The sequence below is a fragment of the Symphodus melops genome (assembly GCF_947650265.1).
Source record: "Symphodus melops genome assembly, chromosome: 15".
Taxonomy (NCBI): Eukaryota; Metazoa; Chordata; class Actinopteri; order Labriformes; family Labridae; genus Symphodus; species Symphodus melops.
The window spans coordinates 5857915-5879440 of record NC_136705.1 but is presented as its reverse complement, the minus strand read 5'-3'; the positions used below and the strand labels follow the sequence as shown (position 1 = coordinate 5879440).

The following is a 21526-nucleotide window of genomic DNA, read 5'->3' as shown; positions in this document are numbered from 1 at the left end:
TACTCGGGTCTTGTTCTCTGCATAGCAGTCTCGGTCACCTTTTGTTGTTGCAGTACTGGGAGTTATTTTGTCAGGTGTATGAGGAGGAATTTGAGTCCTCTCTTGTAGGCAGTAACGCCTCAATCTGAAAGAGAACCAAGGTTTAGATGCCAACAGATAAGTGTGACAATCAGTATCCGTGAAAGAAGATGATGTCATTTCCAGTGACATTTAAGGGCTTGAGAAAGAAGGTTCGAATGCTTCTCTTGTTTTATGCTCTCAAGAACTCAACCCAGCAGTGAAGAAGGTCGTCAAAGGCTTCTCTTTTGATTCCAGTGTTGGGAAGGTTCTGAGAAGGAGGGGGAAGGTCATGCTCTCGAGGCTTGTGAAGTGAAAAGTAGAATAGTTCTGAAAAAAAGGCTGTCGTGTTTGATCCGGGGTTTTTTTGTGATTTCTCATGACATGCTTTTAAAAGTGCTGCACTGTTAAACTTGTTTGTAAAAGAATTTGTCTATGACTCAATTTTAACTCTTTAACATTTACTGACTTTCAGGGTGAGAGGAGCAATGCAAGCCTGTTGAACTCGACTAATAAGACTCTACATGAAGGCAAGAATTCAATTTTTTCCCAAGAATCTTTTCATCAGGAACCTGTGTTTGTTTTTGTTTTTTTTTCTGTCTAGCTGCAGGGGCCCATTTCAGAAACTCCTAGTCTAACTCTGAGCTCTGAGTTGATTCACCCTCAGGAGGGACACTCAGTTTTTGGTTCCAGATCAGCTGATTTGAGTTTGTTAAATCTACTCTGAGTAAGTTCACTCGGTGTTCAGCGTCTGCACCAAGAGGATTAAAAGCCAACATTAATGGAGCCCCGATACTACAATTCACCATGGCAATAGATACCAAAAAAAAGATCCTCGTACTTTAACCTTCTTGAAATATAACCTGCAGATGTAAGGAGGGTATGAACAGGTTTTTAGAAGAATGAAATACACTGCTGCAGCACTCAGGAGAGAGAGAAGTGGTGTAAGAGAGAACAGCTGCTTGTGTAATAAAGTCTATTTAATTCATATTCAGAATTATGATAGCCTATTGGAATGGTAGTAAACCTGAAATATATCTTTACTAAGAGGCAAGCCAGCAGGAGAAAGGCGACTTTGAAACGGCTCTAAAAGAAATGTAAGAACAAAGTAGGCTCATGGTGGTAGCTGACCTTTTTATTATCTTTGTCCCAACATGCTGTGTTCACACACAGGCTAAATATAATCTCACCTTTATCCTGTTTACTTTATAAATTAGTCCTAATTAAATGAACATCTCCTCACATAAATGTAGACTCTTATTCCCTGAGGAGTAATGCTGCCCCTTCATCTCGAGGCTCCGAGACTAAAACACATTCCTCATACAACTAGTACAACTATTCAGACAAATGGTGAATCTTCCTTCACACATGGAGTGATACGGCATTTCTGGCTCTGAAAAAGTTGACGGAGAGAAAGTCAGGGTTCACTGAAGAAAACCTGCTCCCGACCAGGTTCAGTTCACTGATTCAGTTACTATAGTAACTGACTCCTTGCTAAAGTACCGGTAACTTCCCTCTCTGGAACAGGCCCGAGTTACCCATCTATTTCTCGGAACTCCCCCGCTGAAACAGAACGCTCAGAGTTTCCCTCATTTCAGGGTTAACTTACTGAAACAGGCCCCAGCACTGACAGTGACATCACCTGAAAGCTGCAAACAGAACATGAATAAAATACTAATCCACTGCTGTCACTGAATGTGATTCAGTGTATGCTATTACTTTCAACATGTTTTTAATGTTTGTTTCTTTACAGGCTCCTCCATGCTGGATGCTGCAGCTTCATCAGAAGACATAAACCTGGAAGTCGAAGCTAACACAAAGTTCTCTGTGTGGGTTTCCTTCTGTGAAATCTACAATGAAAACATTCATGACCTGCTGGAGGTCGTTCCCAGTGGGGCTCTGAGGAGGACTGCACTGCGGTTATCACAGGACGTCAAAGGCAACGCCTTCGTCAAAGGTAAAAGTTCTTCTCATATAAATAAGAAAAGAAAAAGTGCAATTTATTAATCGATTTTTTTCTTCTTATCAAAGTCATCACTCTTTACTCCAAAAAAAAAAGTATGTCGGTACTTGCACAGCCATGTACTGTAACTCAACATGTCATGGTGATCAGCCAACGTGACTGACAGAAATGAAAAGTGTTTGTGTCCTCCCAATTGTGTAAAGAAAGACACAAGTGCATTATCATGTTGTATCCATGTTCTTCCAGATCTGCGTTGGGTTCAGGTCAATAATGCAGAAGAGGCTTACAAGGTGATGAAAATAGGAAAGAAGAACCAGAGTTTCTCTTCCACCCGGCTAAACCAGCTCTCCAGCAGGAGGTACAGACGTTCAGCGTGCACTTTTCTTCACATACGGAAGCTGAACACCGAGTCCTCATGTTGTCTGTCTCCATACTTGATCAATTATGGTTCAAGACGTACTGACAAGAAAATCAACTAATCGGAGTGTCAAAAATCACACTTATTCCTGCTTTTAAATTCAGTCTGACAGTCAGTTTATTCTGTCTCTTTATAAAGTTATGAAATACCTGTAAAGCTAGTGTACCTGATTTCTTTTCTTTTTCTGCAGTCACAGTATTTTCTCCGTTCGCATAATGAGGATTGAGGACGTCGGGACTCCAAGGGTCCACATGGTCAGCGAGTGAGTAAATCTTAATTCTCTCAACATTGTCTTAGCTCAGAAGGACAGGATTTAAACAGTGTGCATGTATGTGATGGATTTTCTTTGTAGTATCATGTTATTTATTCAGATTAGGACTGTCAAGCAATGAATCCAGATATTTAAATATTTTACTACGTTTAATCAGGTTTCAAATTCCATTTTTAACAACTTTAAAAATGTAGCTTTTATTTTTGTGTTTAAATCTAAGAGTACTTAACTTTTTGTTTGTATTTAACCCCGTTTTTATTTTGAAATAAACAAGTACCTTCTGTTAGATCAAATGCTTCTCCACAGTGCGCCTAAAAGGACAAAATAGCATGTGATTAACCAGGTTAAAACATTGCAACGCATTCATTTGAGACCTTAATTAATCACAATAAACAAGTAACTGCTGACATCCCTAAGTCACTTCAATGTGTTTGTTATCAGGTTGTGTCTTTGTGATCTGGCTGGCTCAGAACGATGCGCAAAGACCCAGAATATAGGAGAGCGTCTGAAGGAAGCTGGAAACATCAACACCTCGCTGCTCATCCTGGGAAAATGCATCAACGCACTACGACACAATCAGCAGGCCAAGTGAGATGAGGACCATTATTACATCATTACCAATCTGGAGTTATCCCAGGATAAGTCTGCAGAGTTTGCCTTTCAACCTCTACGTAGGCAGGTGGAGCTGTTTTTATTGGCTGTTCTACCAGCTCAGGAGCAGCCCATCCCCGAGCAACCCTGCAGCATTTGGCCCCCCTGGAAGAGAGCCGTCCAATCAGAAAAAACTTTCAGGCCAAAGCTGAAATTAGGCTTTTTACAGCCGCCATTATAAAACAAATAAGGAATTTTTAGACCTGCAAATTAAAGCTATTCTCGAAGTTTCACAGACTAATAACCTGAAAGGTCAAAATGAGTTTAGTGTGGTTTCTTTATTTAGCAAAACCAGACCACAGCTAAAGGGAGAGCAACAATTTGACTGAACTTTATAACGTGGACAACATCACGATCTTGATGGGATTACAAAGTTGCTTATTGTGTGCTTGATGTATGAATATGGAAATGCTTTGCAATTGGGACAAAAATGGAAGTTCTATACCTGACCAGTGGTACCTTTTTTATTTATATCAAGCGTAGCAGCTCAAACCGTTCAGAATGCACTCAAGCTAAAGCTGACTGACCTGTATGTGTGCGTTTACTCCCTCAGGCTGCTGCAGCATGTTCCCTTCAGGGAAAGCAAATTGACCCACTACCTGCAGGGCTTTTTCTGCGGTCTAGGTAAAGCCTGTATGATCGTCAACGTCAACCAGTGTGCCTCCATGTACGATGAGACTGTTAACGTCCTCAAATTCTCTGCTGTGGCACAGAAGGTACCTACACCGTTTCCTCTTTCCTTCCTGTGTTGTGTTTACTCTCAGAGCTGCTCTCAGTCATCACCATCTAATGGGTGTTCCTTCTGTATTATCTGACTGTAGACCTTTCCATAAAATACTTCCAGATGTAAAATTGCATCGGTTTAAATTCTCTGTCTCTTCTTTTTATAATAGGATTAAAGACAGTCAATCTGTTCCTTTCATTATCCATGTAAACACCATGTGACTAACCAAACATGCAAATCCAACTTAGAAACTAAAATGACTCAAACACTCAAAAAAAGTAAAAAATAAAGTTATGACATCTGCTGTGCTGAGTTTTTACTCTCGTCTTTTTGCAGGTTGTTGTGCTGGCCACCAGGCCTCTTCCCATCATACCACAAAGGTCCACTGGGGAGGGATTGTTTGTCATCAGCAAAGATAGGAAGGCTGTTCGGGGCAGCAGGAGGAGCTCCCTGATTGGCTGGGATAGTAGCCTGGAGGATGTACAGGTGAGCTGTACACAATAAAATGCTTTTATAGTCCCGTTTTCATCAGTTTGCCTTGTTTTACATGGATGATCTTCATCAATCTTAAAATCTCGGGTCTAGGAGGACGTGGATAATGAGTCTGAGGAAGAAGAGAGCCTGATGGAGGTCTCAGTGGATCAGAATGGCAGTGAAGAAGAGGGGAAAGAGAATGACCAACATGTCATTGGACAAGCTAAGGTAAGCAACTTCACTTCATGAAGTGTTTCATAAGAAGATAATGACATAAAAAAACAACAAAGTACAGCCCAGAGAGCAGGATCAATGATGGAATATCAGGGAGGCAGGAATAATCTCAGGGGAGTGTGAACTAGATATAAACCATTGGCAGATTTCTTTTTTTTAAGGTATGGGAGATATACAGGATACTTTGTTATTCTTATTTTTTATCTCTTCATTTCCTGTTTCCTAAAGCTGTGTGTTTTACTTAATTTAATTATTGTTTGCTCATCAAGACTCATTGTCTCGAAAGCTGCAGGACGATCAGTAAAACAGAACAGAAACATTCTTTCATTTAATATCTAGTGGCTTCATTGTTTGTTGGGACTACCGTAAATTCCGTACTATTGAGCGCACCTGGATATAAGCCGCACCGGCTAAAAATAAGTAAATAAATGTATTTGTACATATATAAGCCGCACTTGATTATAAGCCGCAGGTGTCCACGCTATAACAAGAGCTATTTACACAGACGTAGGCTACCGGTAACATCCGCAAATACTGTAGCGTCCGTACGGACGTTAAAGGACGACGAGAGCGTTCAAATAATAACTTTTAATAACCCGATCACTGTCGGCCGTGACCACGCCGTTTACAGCAGAGAGCAACACATAACTTGCCGTAACAATCCAACTCTCTCCCCCAGCGTTCTCTCATACAGCCACTCAACACGTTCTCGCTGGTGCATTCACTGACTCTCCACATAATCGGAATTATGAACACATTATCAACTACTGACTTTACAACATGAACCGTTACAATACGAAGCTTAGCCGACGGTGTCTGTAACACGGCTGATGAAAAAGATGACCGTAATATATTTCACAAGAAAAAGTCCATCCATTCACTGCCTCAGAATGACTTCATTACTCACTTCCTCAGTCTCTGTTGTCGCTGTCAGTGTCATCTTAACGTGCAGCAGCTCTGTTAGCTTCTTTGACAGCCAGGTCGATCGCCTTTAACTTGAAAGCTGCATCATATGTATTTCTCCGTGTGTTTTCCATCATGAGGGTGCGTGCATGAAGCGCAAAATGACTGATATTAAGATCCGACGTGACGAAGTCAAATGTTTTTGCGGCAGAAGCTCATTGTCCCCCATAAAAAATCCATGCATTAGCCGCACCGGAGTAGAAGCCGCAGTGCTCAAAGTGTGAGAAAAAAGTAGCGGCTTATAGTCCGGAATTTACGGTACATATTTCATTGACCGTTCTCATGCAGAAAGATTTCTTATTGTCTTTTTATTTATTTCAAAACAACGTTAAATGTTGTACTACTGAAAGAAACATCATTCTCCAATATTGAACTCTTCAGAGGCAGGTGGCGCTGTTGAAGCAGCTGCAGCTCCAGCTGAAGAAGGAGCGAGCCGACAGTCTGCTCATGGAGGCCAGAGTCCGAGAGGAAGTCAGCAGAGAGTTCTCAGAGCTCTTCTCTGAGATGCAGAATGACTACACGTGAGATTTTGTTTCCTCTAGGTCACCGATGTAAATTCCTGGAAAAAGTGTGGCTCTTGTATTTAAGTGCTGAAAATCTGTGTTTGTTAAATCAGTGACCGCCTGGCGAGAGAGAGAGAGATCTTGGAGGAGCGAGCTGAAAGAAGACTGGAGATCTTTAAGAACCTCATTGACAAAATGGCCATCGCCGGACCGAGTCAGGATGCACAAGCCATGGTGACATATTTCATGCGTCCTGTGTTTAGCTTGACGGTTGACTGCTCACTGCCGTCAGAGCTAAAGTAAAGTCTTGTGAAAGAGTCGATATCTGGAGGCTGGTTTACCCATCGTAGTGCGTTTGGATCACGTTAATGTGCTACATTCACACTCCACACATCCAGCTCTCCAGAGCAGAGTTGACCAGTGTGAATTGTTCAGCTGTTGTTAAACTCCAGTTGTCTTTCCTGTCCATTAAAAGAAAGCTGGACGTTATAGGCTGTGAGAGCATCGTGAATTGCAATGTTTCCAACTTGTCAAAAAAGAATCTGATAACTCTTCTGTCCTTGCACAACTTCCTACATGAACAGCCCAAGGGGAAGTGTATATTTAGCTGCTAAGGCTAAGGCAGGTGGAGGTTAAGTATTTTTGTTCCAGTGTGCTCTGACAGAGCTGCCTCAGGTCACAAAACCTGGATGTTAAGCTCACTAATTGTCCCTGACTGATTTCTCCAATGTTTTCTCCCCCTTGCAGGACAAATCTCTGGACAACTTCTCTGAATTGGCAGATGTCAAAAAGGCAGCCGAGGCTGTTCATGCGTGTCTCGCTTCAGCCAGAGATGGGACTCAAGGGGACAGAGAAGACGCTGTGGAGGAGATGGAGAGAAAGGTGTTGAAACTGAATGAACTCCAGCAGAAACTCCAGAGCCAGGTCGCTTCCAGAGGTAATGGTTAAAAACAACAAACATTTCTGAATCCATCAGAGTCAGTCTCAGAAATAGTGGTGTGGCTAAATACTTATTTTTGTCAGACTTTCAATTTATGATACAAGCGTGAAAATTGGCATGAGCAGTCTCCATGGGTCACTTGATGAGAAAATTGTCCGAGACATTTGAAATTTCAAGATGGCGGCATCACATCTATGAACACTACTCTTAATCCAGTGATAGTTGAAGGGTAATGTGTCACTTTGATATCGGGTTAAACCTACCTGTTCAGACACCCTGGGTGATCTTGAAGTAATGAAAGCTGTACATAACATTCCACTGAGAGAACTGACTTTACCTAAAGTACAAATACACGTATTTTAAAGAACGTTACAGACGAGCAGCAGGAAGGAAAGCAAGCTGCATCACCGAGGACCCTTCACTCGTTTCAGCTGCTCGTCTCACGCAGAGGTTTCAGAGTACCCTTCGCCAAAAAAGACATTTAAAAATTAAAGCTTTGTATTCCCCCGTGCAATAGGTACTTTAAACAGGGCTAGGTATCACTGCTTTTTAAACGGGCTTTGCACTCATGTTTTTACTGACTTCTGGAACTGCTGGTGTGATTTTTGTTATGAATCTAATGGGTGTGAATATGTTTGATGTTGGAACCTCTAACCATACTGCAGCTCCTTCTCTGTCTAATAATGACCTACAGGAATTTAGAGAGGATCAAGTTTTTTGAATGTTGAATATTAAAATGTCACTCTACAAAATAAATGTTAGCAAGCTATGAAAACTTTTTTTTATCTAAACACAAACTGTATTTTAACATGATTGTTCTGTATACAAGTGTGACACTTCTAACCTGCTTTTCACACCCTTTTGTTTTTCGTCTCCTGTGTTATTTTGCAGCTGAACCCAGTTCAGAACACAATGACGAGAAAAGGAGACTCATCTTGGAGCTCCAAGAGGAGTCATTAGCGAATTCCCGGCTGGAGAAACAGGTTGAAGACCTGCAGAAGGGGGCAGAGCTGGACTCACAGAGCCACTCCTCGCTGGTCGAAGAGCGGCGTTCCCAAGAGAAAGAGCAGCTGCAGGTACGAACCCCTGCGGGTGAAATCTTAATGAGGAGGAATATTAATAAATTATTTATATATATATATATATATATATATATATATATACACACACACACACACACACACACACACACACACATATACATCTGTTCCTACTGGTTGATTTAATTGGTGCTGTGCAAACATTCATAATAAAAGGATGAATAATCACTCCTTTGACACAGGAGGCGTTAGCCGCCCTAGAGAAGGAGAAGCGAGGCCGAGAAGACGCCATTGCTGCTTTAGAGTACCAGACTTTGGGAAAAGAGGAGGCACTTGCATCCTTAGAGGAGGAAAGAAAAGCCAGGGAGGAGGCCTTCGCCACACTCGGGGATATGAAAAGAAGCAGAGAGGAGGTTCTGGCATCTCTCAAAGAAGAGAGGGAAATCAACGAGAAAGCAATGGCAGATCTGGAAGCTGAGAGGAGAGCCAAGGAAGATGCTATTGCGTCCTTTGAAGAGGAGAAGAAACGCAGGGAGGACGTACTTGCAGCTCTTAGGGAAGAGTCGAGCGGCAGAGAGGAGGCTCAGACTACTGTGGACGCTGAGAGGAGGGAGATCAGGTGGCTGCAGGAGGAGGCCGATAAGAAGGAACAGGAGGGTGAGGCACTGCGAAGAGAAGTCCAAGAGCTGACTGCCAAACTGGAAACAGCAGAGTGTCAGGTAGGCAACAAAATGCTTCTTTTTGTTTTTCCCTTTAAATTAATAATACATTTTATAAGGGTGCCTTTCATGACTCTCAAGGTTACCTTCCAGAGAAATAAAAAAATATAGCAATTTTATTTTGAAGGATGACATGATAACTTAATATCTATCTATACAAATACAGTTTTAATTATGATTTTTCATGTTACAAGGATTCATGTTTTAGTATTTTTAACCTGACATAAGCTTTAGAGTTGTATCTGTTGTTGATGTTTCACTAAATGGTTTTGATGCAGCAACAGTAACAGGAAGTGACGTTTGTGTTTATTGACCACAGGTGTCTCGAGAGACTGAGAGGGCTGAACCAGGATCAGTCCAACAACCAAACGCTCAGAAACAACTGGAAGAACACGCAAAGGAGATGCATGAAAAAACTTCCCAGATAAACGCCCTGCTGCAGGAAGTCCAGAGCCTGAAACAGGAAGGACGAGGATCAGCTGGCGGTGACGGTGATCAGCTGAGAGAAGAACTGTCCGAGCTGAGGAAGAATCTGTCGGAGGAAAAGGAGAAGAATGACAGCTGTCACAGACGAATGCTGGAGCTGGAGCATGAGCTGGCGCAGACAAATGAACAGTTGGAACAGAAACGTCTGATTTCCAACCAGCAGGCCGAACAGTTCACGGAGAAGCTGAACCAGCAAGAAGCAGCGTCAAAACTTGAACTTGAGGAACTGAAAAAGAAGCTTCAGGAGAAAGAGGAGATGTCACGCCTTCAGATAGATGAACTCGGATCCAAGCTGGAATGCAGAGAACGGGCTTCCAAAGAAGAAGTTTCACAGCTCAGAGCCAAGCTTGAGGAACAGTCGCATGTCTCGATTAAACAGATTAAGGAGCTCAATGAGAAGCTGCGAACACAAGAAGTGACCTCACAGCAGCAGATGGACGAGATGGAACACAAATTGAGTGAACAAAAAGCAACCTCAGGCAAACTTTTCGATGATCTCAAGCAAACGCTCAGTGAGAAGGAGCGAGCGACAGAGCAGCTCAAGGCTGAATTAGAAGAAGCTGCAGTTAAAAGTTCCTCTCATTCTCCTGCTGATGAAGAGCTAAGGAGATTAAACTCTGATCTCCAGGCTGAGATGGCATCCCTCAGGGAGAAAGTTTCTAGCATGGAAGAAGCAAAGGAGTCTGTTAGCAGAGCTAGCGGTCTCCTGAACCCAAAGGACGGGGAGGTGGGTGAGACGCTAGCAGAGTGCAGAAATGCATCAGCAGAGAGGGAGGCGCGGCTGCAGGAGCAGCTTCTGGAAAAGGAGGGAGAGCTCAAATTGCTCCGAAAGAGCCTCAAGGAGGCACAAGAGCGGCGGGAAGAGGAGGAGAGCCAGGCGGTCCAGGAGGCCCGGCGCAGGGAGGTGGAAAGGCGCAGGGAGCTTCTGGCGGTGGCCCATGAAGCCATCGCACAGAAGGACGCGGAGCTCGAGAAGAAAGCCGAGGAAATAAAAAGGTAAGACTTTTACAAGTTGATTCTTTATTATTTCACTTAGAAAAAGAGAGGGGCTCCACCTGATGTGTAGAACAGAGCGTGTCTCACTAACTGTAGCTCTGTCAGCCCGGCCTTACCATTGACAATGAGGTGGTCTTCTGATGTACTGAATTATCCCCAATCCTTCAAGAAGTCGACTCCAACATTTCCTGTATTCACAAACTTTAGTAAAAATCATTATGTTGGAAAAGGTGACTCAAAAAGCATAAACAGCCAGGTTATATAACGTCTGGAGTACCGTACACAAAACTTTGTTAAATCAAATTTTTTATTTTTAAACCATCAGCAACAAGAAGTTCAATAAGAAACTCATCAAACTCTAGATTAGAGTATGAGCCCCTGTTAAACTTCAGCTGTTTATTATCTTCTCTTCAGGGAGTTCTTTGTGTGCTTTAGCGAAAATGAACCCCCCCCCCCCCGGTGTTGTGGTTCTGTGCTACGCTTCATTATTCTGTCATGGTGAAATAAAACTTCTCTTAAACCCCTTATCTCTTCACACAAGTATCTGGATGTCCCCGTAGAGTTAGAGTCTCACTCCCTGGAGTATGAAGAAGAAAATGAATGCAGCGTTGTTTTCTTCCAGACTGAAGGAAAATGCCCAGCAGGACACGGTGAAAGTCAAGAGCCTCAGCCTCGACCTCCAGAGGAAAGAGGACGACACTTCAGACCTCCGAGAGAAACTAGCAGACTACAAGAAGCAAATTCAGCAGGTCCAGAAGGAGGTACACGTCTTTATTGTTGAAATAACCTCTTTGGTGTGAATTGTTCAGCTGTCATTAAGCTGCAAATATAATTGTCTTTCTCATAGCAGCACATTTTCAACATTTTCAGTTATTAAAAACATCTTTTTCTGTTCATGTCTGAAGGCCATGTTTATTTCTTTAAGAAGCAGATATGTAACTCTGACATTTAGTGTTTAAAATGGGTACTGCAGCCCACATTTAAAACAAAAGCGATCTGCCTGTCCACACTCCATCCTCCCTGTAGTCGATGTGAGCGCAGGTTGCGACGTTGCAGACACCGAAGCTCCACCTCTCTGGTCGTGAAGCTTTTTGGAAACGAGAACAGAGGCCATTTAGTTCAGGGAGAATGGGTTCTATCTGAAACAGTTTGCTTGCCTGCTTCCATCGCTGAAACGCTGTTTGGTTTGACATTTGGCTGTCAAAATTGAGGGGCGAATTGTCTGTTTGCCAAGTGCCTTAAAGCGGCAGACTTCTCTGGTCAAAACAAAACAAAAAAAATTCTGCTCTGGAATCTAAACTTCAGAAGAAAGACATACTGGCAGATGGATTGTTGTCAGAGAAGCCATCATGTTTCATTCATGTGCGATGATAGAGTGAGGTCATTTTATGATGTCATTCAGTAGAAATCTTACATTTCCATGCTCGCTAAAATGATTGTGTAGCGCACTGTTCTGATTTTAGTTTTACTTTTAAACACATCATTTGTTATAAATGGATGTCCTTGATTTTTTAATAATTCATAACGTAAGTTTGTAAACTTTTTTTTTTTTTTTTTTTCTTTCTCTGAAGATTTCGGCCATGAGAGAAGAGGAAAAGCTTTTGAAGCAGAAACTAGCCGACATGGAGAAAGCTAAAAAGCAGCTTCAGGCCGATCTCGCCATCAGAGACAGAACCATCCAGCAGCTCAAACTGGTAAAATACTCTGAAATCTTGAGCAGACCAAATCTCTCAAAGCTTTGATCTTCTTTTTTGTCACCATCTCCTTATGTCCTTCTTCCCCTCCTGAAGGAACAGTCATCAGAGGACAAGTCTGACAAAACGCTCCTACTCTACCAGAACGCCTGTAAAGGTAAAAAAAGATATGTTATACTAGAGGAAGGAGCCAATCCCAGCTGTGATTGGGCGAGAGGCGTTGTTATCCCCTAGACTGTTTGTCAATGAATAACAGGGCTGATCTATAGAGACAACCAGCCACACTCACAATCAAACCGACGTGCAGTTAAGAGTCACCGTTTAGCCTAACAGCATGTGTTTGGACTGTGGGAGGAAACCCACGCATGCACAGGAAGTACCTGACAGTGATTGGAAACAGGAATCTTCTTGCTGTGAAGCAACGAAAACCTTAGAAGGCAAACAAAGTATTAACTTACAAAGGGCTAACCTCCGCTCAGAGTTAAACCAAGCCGCAGTACGTTGAAACATTAGTCTTTTGCAGCTTAAAAACTTGCAGGAAGTGATTTGTGTTGTCGTGTTATTTCTTTGGATTCTGCCTGTGTGAAGGAGACCTCCATCTGTGGAGAGGCTGAAGTGCAAGACTTCCCTTCTTATCTGCACGATAATCATTCCCCATCAGATTGGCTTGCAAACAGAAAAGTCATTGTTAGATTTTGCCCTCTGGAGTCAATATATCTGTCTTTTGTCTGAAGTTAACATCCTGAGTGTCTCAGTAAGAATATGTATTTTAACTCTTTAACCTTTTTTTTTTTTTTTTTTATAATCGTCTGAAGAGGAAAAATTCCTGCCTTTGGGATGAACATATTTTAAAAAACACTCACTGCTGTGTGTGTGGACCTCCAGGACCTTCTTTTTTTTCTTAACCTGTTCTTGTTCTAATTACTGTTTCGAAGACCTTGAAGCCAAAGAGCGTGTGGTGGAAGACATGCGTTTGGCACTGACGGAGCAGGAGGAGACACAGGAGCAGATGGAGCAGATGTTGGAGGAGAAACTGAACCTCATCCAGGAGCTCTCCAGTGGTAAGAGAACAGATGAATAGGAACATGGAAACAAAGCAAACGAATAAGGGGAGTATTGTCCATGGAAAGCTTAAGAGTCCTTTCTTGCTAACTGAAGAGCTAGATCAGCAGTCGGATCAGTAAATCAAATGTTGGGTCACTATGGTAACAGAAAAAAGGAGGGGAAATAAGGTGCATCACAAACAGATTCAGTAAAACAACTTTTTTCTAAACTATTATGCTTTTTAGAGATCAATCACTGAAGCAGTAAAAAAAGTCATATAACACATAATTGAAGTTGTAGGCTCCAAACAGTTTGGGCTTCTTGAAGAAATGCCACCCCAAACGTCCTGGATAGAAGTTGAATCACATATTTTCTTCTAAATAAAACCGGAAGTGAAAAGAAATGGCATGCCAGCTGAATATGGAATATACTCTCACCGTACAGCTGTTCAACTGCTGGTTATTGCATATTTCTTATCAGCCAATCACATGGCAGCAACTTAATGCATGTAGGCATGTAGACACGGTCAAGACGATCTTCTACAGTTCAAACCGTGGATCCGAATGGCAAAGGAAGGGGATTTCAGTGACTTTCAACGTGGCATTGTTGTTGGTCATAAAGTGTCACAAAGTTCATATCATATCAAACTGGTTTCTTAAAGGGATACTTCACCCATTTGCATGAAGCTTTGTATCATTAGAAACATGGTAGTAGTGTTGAATGGTCGTGAATCCAGCCCTCATTTTGTCCTGAGACGAGAAATGCAATATGACGCTTTTTGCATCACATGAAGAAAACTTCCAGGCAAAAAAACACACATTTTGCTCGTCTCAGGGCAAAATGAGGGTTGGATTCACGACCATTCAACACTACTACCATGTTTCTAATGATACAAAGCTTCATGCAAATGGGTGAAGTATCCCTTTAAATATCGCAAGGAGTTCACTACACTCAAACAGCCTCCACAGTCACCAGATCTCAATCCAATAGATCACTTGTGGGATGTGGTGGAACGGGAGATTTGTCTCATGTATGTGCAGTCGAGAAATCTGTAATAACTTTGTGATGATATCATGTCGATGTTGACCAAAAAAACATGTGTCCAGCACCTTGTTGAATCTATGCCACATAGAATTAAGGCAACACTGAAGACAAAGCAGGATCTTACCCAGTACTAACAAAGTGTGTCTAATAAAGTGGCTGATCAGCTTTCAGGAAACCTTGAACTTGAGCTTGGAAGGGAATTGTTTAAGTAATTCTTTGAATCTAAATGTTAAGTTGTTTTTCTTCTTACCATTTCAGAGGTGCAGAAATTGAAAGGATTGTTATTGCAGCATGACGGCAGAAACAACTCTCAGCATCAGTCAGACAGTGCACCAGATGAAGTCAGACTGGCCAAACAGGAAAGTGCTCAGGCTAACGAGAGCTTAAAGGTAATGGATGGAAGGAATCTGAAAATGTAAGAAAGTGTTGGAGTATAAAATGCAATTTCATCGACAGAGTCAGCTCTCTAAGGTTTTTTTCAAGAGGTATTATTCAGACTGATACCTGATGAAATGTCTGGGTAGCTTTTCTCATGTTTGTACTTGATTTAGCCCCACCCCTCAATAACCAGGTATCAGATATTTAAAAGGACATTCTCTTGCACAGCTGTGTACAGAGAAACACCAGTCCGAACGCAGAAAGTGGCAGGAGGAGAAGCTGTCCTTGATTGGTCAAGCCAAAGAGGCAGAGGACAAGAGGAACCAGGAAATGAGAAAGTTTGCAGAGGACAGAGAACGCTACACTCGCCAGCAGAGCCAGTTGGTAAGAAACGTACAGAACACGGACAAGGACAAGTACCATGACTTAAAACGGCCGAGCCAAATCACAACCACAGCTCAAGGCTCAAACCGAGTCTGTCGAGCATTTCGTGACTCAAACATTCTCATTTTCATTTTGTTCCCCGTTTTTAACTTTCTCACACTCTTTTGCATCCAATGCAAAAACCTGCTTTTGTTCATGTGGCGTGCTTATCATCATGTCAGGAGTCCTTGACGTCTCAGTTGGCTGAGAAGGACGAGTCCATGGATAAGTGGAGGAAGGAGAGAGACACTCTGGTAGCAGCTCTGGAGGTCCAGCTTCAGAAACTTCTCTCCAGCCAAGCAGAGAAAGACAAACTCATCCAAAAGTTGAGCCACAATAACACACAGCCACCACAAGAGGTCAGTGTTACACAATGTTTATCTTTAACGTGTGCTCCCTGAGTCTGTCAGAACGTTGCTGCTTTTTTAGATCAGAGTCTAGCTTTCAGAAGATTGGGTGGTACTCTCTGGAATATAGGATCTGGTTTATGCAAAATGGAATCTGTCATCCCTCACATTTAGAGTAAATCTGCCTAAAAAATGATCATCATTCAGATGTATAGATGCTTCCCTCGGTTTGAAACATCCTTCTGAGTTTCACCTTTTGGAGTGTGTACAAACAGAAACCTCGGAGCAACTGGTCCCCAATCATCCGTCAGCGCCAACCTCCTGCAGTGATGTTATTGATCGGGGGTTTAACCAGAGGTGACACTGTGCTGAGAGTTTGAACCTCTAGAGCTTGTCTGGCCATGTGATTCAAAGATGATTTAGCCTTTCGATAACATTATCGTGTGAATCTAACCTTAAGTTTTCTGCAGGTTGAAAAACATGTCTAAGTCCTTACTTTAACCCTGCAGAGGGAGGGACGAGAACTTTTGGTTTCTTGCTGCACCAGAAGCAGAATTATCCTCACGAATCTGTGCCACACGGAGGTCCTCAATCAGTCATGTTGACCTGCAATATAATCTCCATTGTAGTTGGATTGGATATTGACGGAGCTTATTAAAAAAAGCAAAAAAGCAGTGATGGTCGAGCAACATAGAGATAAAATACATAGAGCGAGCAACCTTTAATAACAAAAAAGCAGTTATTAAGTTCTCTCTCTCTCTCTCTCTCTCTCTCACTCTCACTCTCACTCTCACTCTCACTCTCTCTCTCACTCTCACTCTCACTCTCTCTCTCTCTCTCTCTCTCTCTAACTTCAGTAGGTTTAACAGAGGAGTTAGAAACAAACCTGTAATGAAAGAATCCTGTGGTATAAGAAGGGAGCTGTAGCTCCTCCTTTATTTTTCTGTGTCCACTGGAGCGAAGCGTTGGATTACGATGTGTACTATAGGAGGTCATTTTGAGGCTCGGTTTGTTAATTTCACAGCCGGCCAAGCTGTTGCTCCCCCAGTGCTCTGCAAACTTCAGAAAAAGTGAGAGTAAAGATTACGTCAAGTCAATGCAAAGTTAATCAGGGTTTTTTTATCCTGACGGTTTGAATGGAAGTTACACATTGTCATGTTCTTATTAAGATTCGCTGGTGTTTTTTCGGTGAATGAGAATTTTCACCATGGAGCCCAAATTCTGTCTCAAATGCGTTTTTAATACTCTCCTTTGATGCCCTCCCCTTTTTTATTCTCACTGAGCATTAGTGTGGTTTCAAAGAAATTGTAAAAAGAAAAAAAAGTTTTCAGTGCAACCAGACGGGATCCCCAGGATAATACGCCACAGTGAGTGTGAATTATCATTCCGACGCCAGCTTCAGTGTCTCATATGACTGCAGTGATTCTAATAAAAAATGTGACCGGCACCATTAGGAGAGAATTACATTTCATTGTATACAGTGTCTCTGTATTGCTAAAATCCACAAAGGACGTGAGAAGAGGAGACTCGACAACATTAGCATTAGTCTGGTTTCTAAGAAATTTTAAAAAAGTTTTCCGTGCAACCGGAAACAACCTGCCTCAGCAGGGATTAACTGCACATCATTACATACAAATCATTCGAGCATTGATTCTCTTTTTATTAGCGACGCAGAACATCAACACACAATGCTGTAACTGAGTTTGATTGAGATTTTTAACTGGATTTTTGCTCGCCCTGCTGAGCGCATTGCAACTTCTCACTTCGGGCTTAGGGTTTACAGACCTACCAGGACATCGGAGAGAAATATCTAGTTTGGTAAAGAAATGTCCAATAGTTTGGTGTGCAGCTCAAATGTGTCCTGCTTGTGAAGTGGTCGTTCTAGAGCTGCAGCTCCTCTACTAACCTAAACTCCCTCCAAAGCTCCCGTGACCTGAGCATTTCATGTTTACGTTGAATCAACTTCCTTTTTCCTCACATGGTTTTGTTCAGGCACAATGTAAATGTAAGACTCTAATTAATGTATTTCATTTCAAACAATTAATTTATTGAAACAAACAAATCTGAGCTTTGAACAAGACTGAGTGTGAGACAAGGATTTGGTTACTGAGAAGAACCTTTCTGCTAATTTTATTTTTATTGATAAAAATAGTTTGAGCGTTCTAATGATTTGTTGCTCTTACTGATTTTATTTTTTTATTGCATGTATGGTGAGTGTTTAACTTCTTCTTACAGCTCGGCGATGATGGTGGCAGCGACGTGACAAAGCTGCAGGCTGCTCTCTCTGAGAGGGAGGCAGAGATCGTTCAAATGCAGGAAGAGCTCAAGGCTTTGAGAACCAAACAGACTGACACACTCACACAGGTCAGTCCTCAAGAAACACTCCACCAAAAACATCCCCTCGTAATGATCATAAAACCAACGCCGCTCCATCAAAAGGCGCCTGCTTAGTGGATTGTACGGCTGTATGTCAGAAACTGTCGGCTGCAAAAGATAGCGGTTGACAGTGTAGGAAAGTATTATCAGGAATCTTTCACAGAAGCTGTGATAAAACCTTTCAAATATACGCAGGGTGATAACACATGCACTACTGTTGACTTGTTTTTGGGTGTTTGTGACGTATAATATTGTTCAACTTGTGCCTGTGACAGAGTAACGAGTGCCCTGCCACATTGGTTGGGAAACCCGAAAGTGAAACAATCAATCGGAAGTCAGGAGGAAGGAGGGACACGAGGGCGTCAGTCAGCAGTCAGGTAAGCTCGTGAGATGACTTTAGGTTAGTCTGTAGTCAACTTTTTACATCCAGTATACACGTCGTTTAGGTTTTAGGATGCGTTTTAGAACTGTACTCGGTTTAGTGACCGGACGACACACGATATTACTTTCAGAGACGAGAGGCTATTTACAATATTCTTAAGGAAACTTTGATGACGAAATAAAAGAATGGAAATCTTGTCTTCTAATCAGTTTAAAGTCAGACGATGTGAAACAATGCAGGTCCCTTGTGACACGTTTTAACCAGTACCTGTAATCGTCTTTTGATATGCGTCTCTGCTTATATAATGTCCTTGTCTTATCTGTCACTATGTGGTTTTTTCTTTTTTCCAACGGGGAACCAAAAAAAGCTAAAATATGAAATAGTTTAAGGAACCAAATACTTTGAGGTTAGTTGTAACAAATGGGATGTCAACATTTACCACCTGAACCTTTTTGTATTGTCATCTTGCTCAGCAACACTTGTGTGCACAGGGCAACCTCCATTGTCTCTTCAATGACCCCAAACGTGACTCTGCACACATTGTTGGTACCACAGGGCTCAGCTGGCTTTCCTTCAGTCTTGGACTCCTCTGAGATTTCCACAGAGAATGGCAGGACGAGCCGCTTCCCCCGGCCAGAGATGGAGATCTCCTTCAGCCCTCTGCAGCCCAACCGCATGGCCCTGCGACGCCAAGGAGAGGAGAACGCCGTCACTGTCAAAATCACCCGCTCGGCACGCAAGAGGAAGAGCGGAGAGATGGAAAGGGTAAGAACTAATCACTTTAAAGCAGTTTGAGAGCAACTTTCAACAGAAGAAGCAACATTTTTCACATCCAAAAATAGGAAATTGTCGTTTGGTGTTTTTAGTTCACAACTGATCGAACATTCTTGATATATTTTGCCCTCGTGGGCACACTTCGTACAATATGTGTCTAACGACAAAAAAATGATGGAAGCCGGAAAAACCAATGTTCACCCGCAGGTTGTCCAAAAAGAAATACTCCCTAGAGAACTACAAACAACTGCAGTGCAACATAAGCCCCAGAAATTGGCTTTTTCAGTCATTTCCAGAGATGTGAGTTCATTTTTCACAAATGTTGAGAGCTCCCTATTCTGGGGAGGAAATGTCAGTGTGGAACCTTTCCCTAAGCCACCATCAATCCAGCACAAGTAGTGTGTGATTGCCTCCACGGTTACTTCTCAGAATGAAGGAACTGTAATTTGCTAGCGGTTTTACTTTTTGACACCATCACATGGCAAACTCAAGCAATCGTGACGTGTCACCCAATTGTTTGGAATATGGAAGTGTTTCAGTTTGAATGCTTGGGTTTAGTTTGTTTGCCGGAGGATTGGGGCTGATTTCCTGGTTGTTCTAAACGTTGCTGTCACTCTTGCTGCTAAAGTTCAACATTTGACTCTTTATCGGCTGATATCTTTAAACTATATTGATCTTAATAGATGGATAGATATACACATAAGCACATTGATTGTGTTGATCAGTTGTGGTAAAGTTATTGAAGACAACAATGGGCACTCAACTGGAAAGTAGCTGCATATGTACGTCGTGCATCATCACATCACAGTATGGAGAGTGATGACACTTGTTGTAATCCACATATCACACTGCATGTGTGTGTGCAATGTATATATAGATGTATCTGTACGTGTGTGTGTATATATATATATATTATATGTATGTATGCAGATATACTGTATAGATATATAGAAAGATTTTTTTATCTTTTTTTATCAGTCTGTCCCTGCTAATTGCTAAAGCTAGCTCTTAAATTCAGTTGAAAGCCCAATAGAGCAACAAGAAATTCAGCCAGGCCCACAGGTGACTGGAGTAGATCCTGAAGTGTGTAATTAAAAACTAGACTTTGAATCCATGGATCAATGAATCCAGTTTTGAACAAAAAAAATCGATTCTGAAAAAATGCAATCATGAGAGACCCAAAGATTCCCAGCCCTACCTGTGCATATCTGAAATGAAATTATGCCATAATCATGTGATATGATATCATCAACTGGCGGATTAATCAGTCGGGTTCTACATGTAATGTCTGTTATCATCTTAGTATCTGGTACCATAAGCCAGATCTTTTCAGTGAATCTATTATTTTGTTTATGAACTCTGTCACTTCTGTTAACTGTCGTACATCGTCTTTATTTACTTTGCTGTCCTGCTGCCTTTGTCTGTCTTGCAGCAGTGATTGTCAAACACACGTGCTGCTTCAGCTTTAAGTTAATTCAGAAGCATGTGCGTTGATGCAATAAGCTCCCTGCGACAAGAAACAAAAGGAGATCACTGAGATAAACATGCGACGCCGTTTATAAGCTTGGAATAAAAAGTAGACACGTTTTAGTAGTTTTTTTTATGTCAGTGTTGGCCTCACTAATTCTACCAATAAGATTGTGCAATTGACTGGAACTCAATGAATGCCGTTTGCATACTGTGTAGGCAAAGTGTGATAAGTGCGAGTAACAAGGTCAACAAGCCAATTCCATCTGTGCTGTTTGGAAAATGGATAACACAGGCCTCATCCTGTGATCAGCTGGGTTCCACGGCTGTTCTGAGAAAACGCTTGCATGTCCCATGTTGTGTTTTTAAAAAGTAATCCCAGAAACGGAGCAAAGGAGGCCAGACATTAAGACTTGTTAAGTGAGGCTGCGAAGGAGGGCGAGCAGGGTGAAGGTATTTCTCAGGAAACTGCCTCCCTGGAATTTGATTAAATGCAATGGAGGAATTGCACTTATGTTGATTTGTTTGTTTTGATGAATGCAAAGCAAGTAGGCTAATGCCTCTGCTACAACTGGCTCCCAAAGGCATGCAGCACATACAAATGCTAAAACAAGCAAGAAGGAACGTACACACAGCTCAGACAGACATGTTTCTATAAAGAACACACACGCACACACACTCACTCTGCTGGAGTTTTGCATTGAGACATTACTGCATATTTTGAAGGTTTTTTTTTAAGTAAGTCAGCAGCAGATATCGTCATGTACTGTCATACTGAATGTTTTTCACAAGACTGCACATGACATTTATTTCATGTTGCTGCCCATACATTTTCTCATGAATGTCATTTTCATTTGTTTGTTTTTTTATTTTTAGTAATAAGGGTCAAATGTTGTTATCTCAGTAGTTTGTTGAATTATTAGATTAAGATTAAAAACATAATCATGTAAGATAAAGTCTGAACTAACTAGGGTTACTCTGGTTCAGATCAGACTAGTTCAGTGCTTCAGTGGTGGAGTTCCGGTTTGATACGAGTTTGGTTCAAAGCGGGGGGGAAAAGCAACAAAAGTCCCAGATGCATTATTAGATTTCTCAAATGTATTTTAAACATTTTTCAAGTTACTGTTTGTTCTGAGTAGTCTGGTTAAGAACCACTTG

The 21526-nt window shown here is 41.9% G+C and overlaps 1 protein-coding gene across 2 annotated transcripts in view; it reads left to right on the top strand.

The window, feature by feature from the left end:
• Positions 1 to 21526, top strand: part of kif20ba (kinesin family member 20Ba) — a 50020-nt gene that overhangs the window by 4463 nt on the left and 24031 nt on the right. Inside the window, exons 7-30 of one of the 2 annotated variants that reach the window (XM_079362678.1) lie at positions 533 to 587; positions 1811 to 2014; positions 2267 to 2378; positions 2629 to 2700; positions 3151 to 3297; positions 3914 to 4076; positions 4421 to 4570; positions 4670 to 4786; positions 6137 to 6276; positions 6372 to 6492; positions 7006 to 7195; positions 8090 to 8274; positions 8481 to 8957; positions 9277 to 10439; positions 11062 to 11200; positions 12011 to 12133; positions 12230 to 12290; positions 13069 to 13194; positions 14480 to 14610; positions 14828 to 14983; positions 15205 to 15381; positions 17605 to 17733; positions 18021 to 18122; positions 18683 to 18892. In XM_079362678.1, coding sequence (XP_079218804.1) covers positions 533 to 587; positions 1811 to 2014; positions 2267 to 2378; positions 2629 to 2700; positions 3151 to 3297; positions 3914 to 4076; positions 4421 to 4570; positions 4670 to 4786; positions 6137 to 6276; positions 6372 to 6492; positions 7006 to 7195; positions 8090 to 8274; positions 8481 to 8957; positions 9277 to 10439; positions 11062 to 11200; positions 12011 to 12133; positions 12230 to 12290; positions 13069 to 13194; positions 14480 to 14610; positions 14828 to 14983; positions 15205 to 15381; positions 17605 to 17733; positions 18021 to 18122; positions 18683 to 18892 — 4650 coding nt within the window. Of the gene's footprint in view, positions 1 to 532; positions 588 to 1810; positions 2015 to 2266; positions 2379 to 2628; positions 2701 to 3150; positions 3298 to 3913; positions 4077 to 4420; positions 4571 to 4669; positions 4787 to 6136; positions 6277 to 6371; positions 6493 to 7005; positions 7196 to 8089; positions 8275 to 8480; positions 8958 to 9276; positions 10440 to 11061; positions 11201 to 12010; positions 12134 to 12229; positions 12291 to 13068; positions 13195 to 14479; positions 14611 to 14827; positions 14984 to 15204; positions 15382 to 17604; positions 17734 to 18020; positions 18123 to 18682; positions 18893 to 21526 lie in introns of those variants that run through there. The other variant, XM_079362677.1, reaches the window with a different exon arrangement.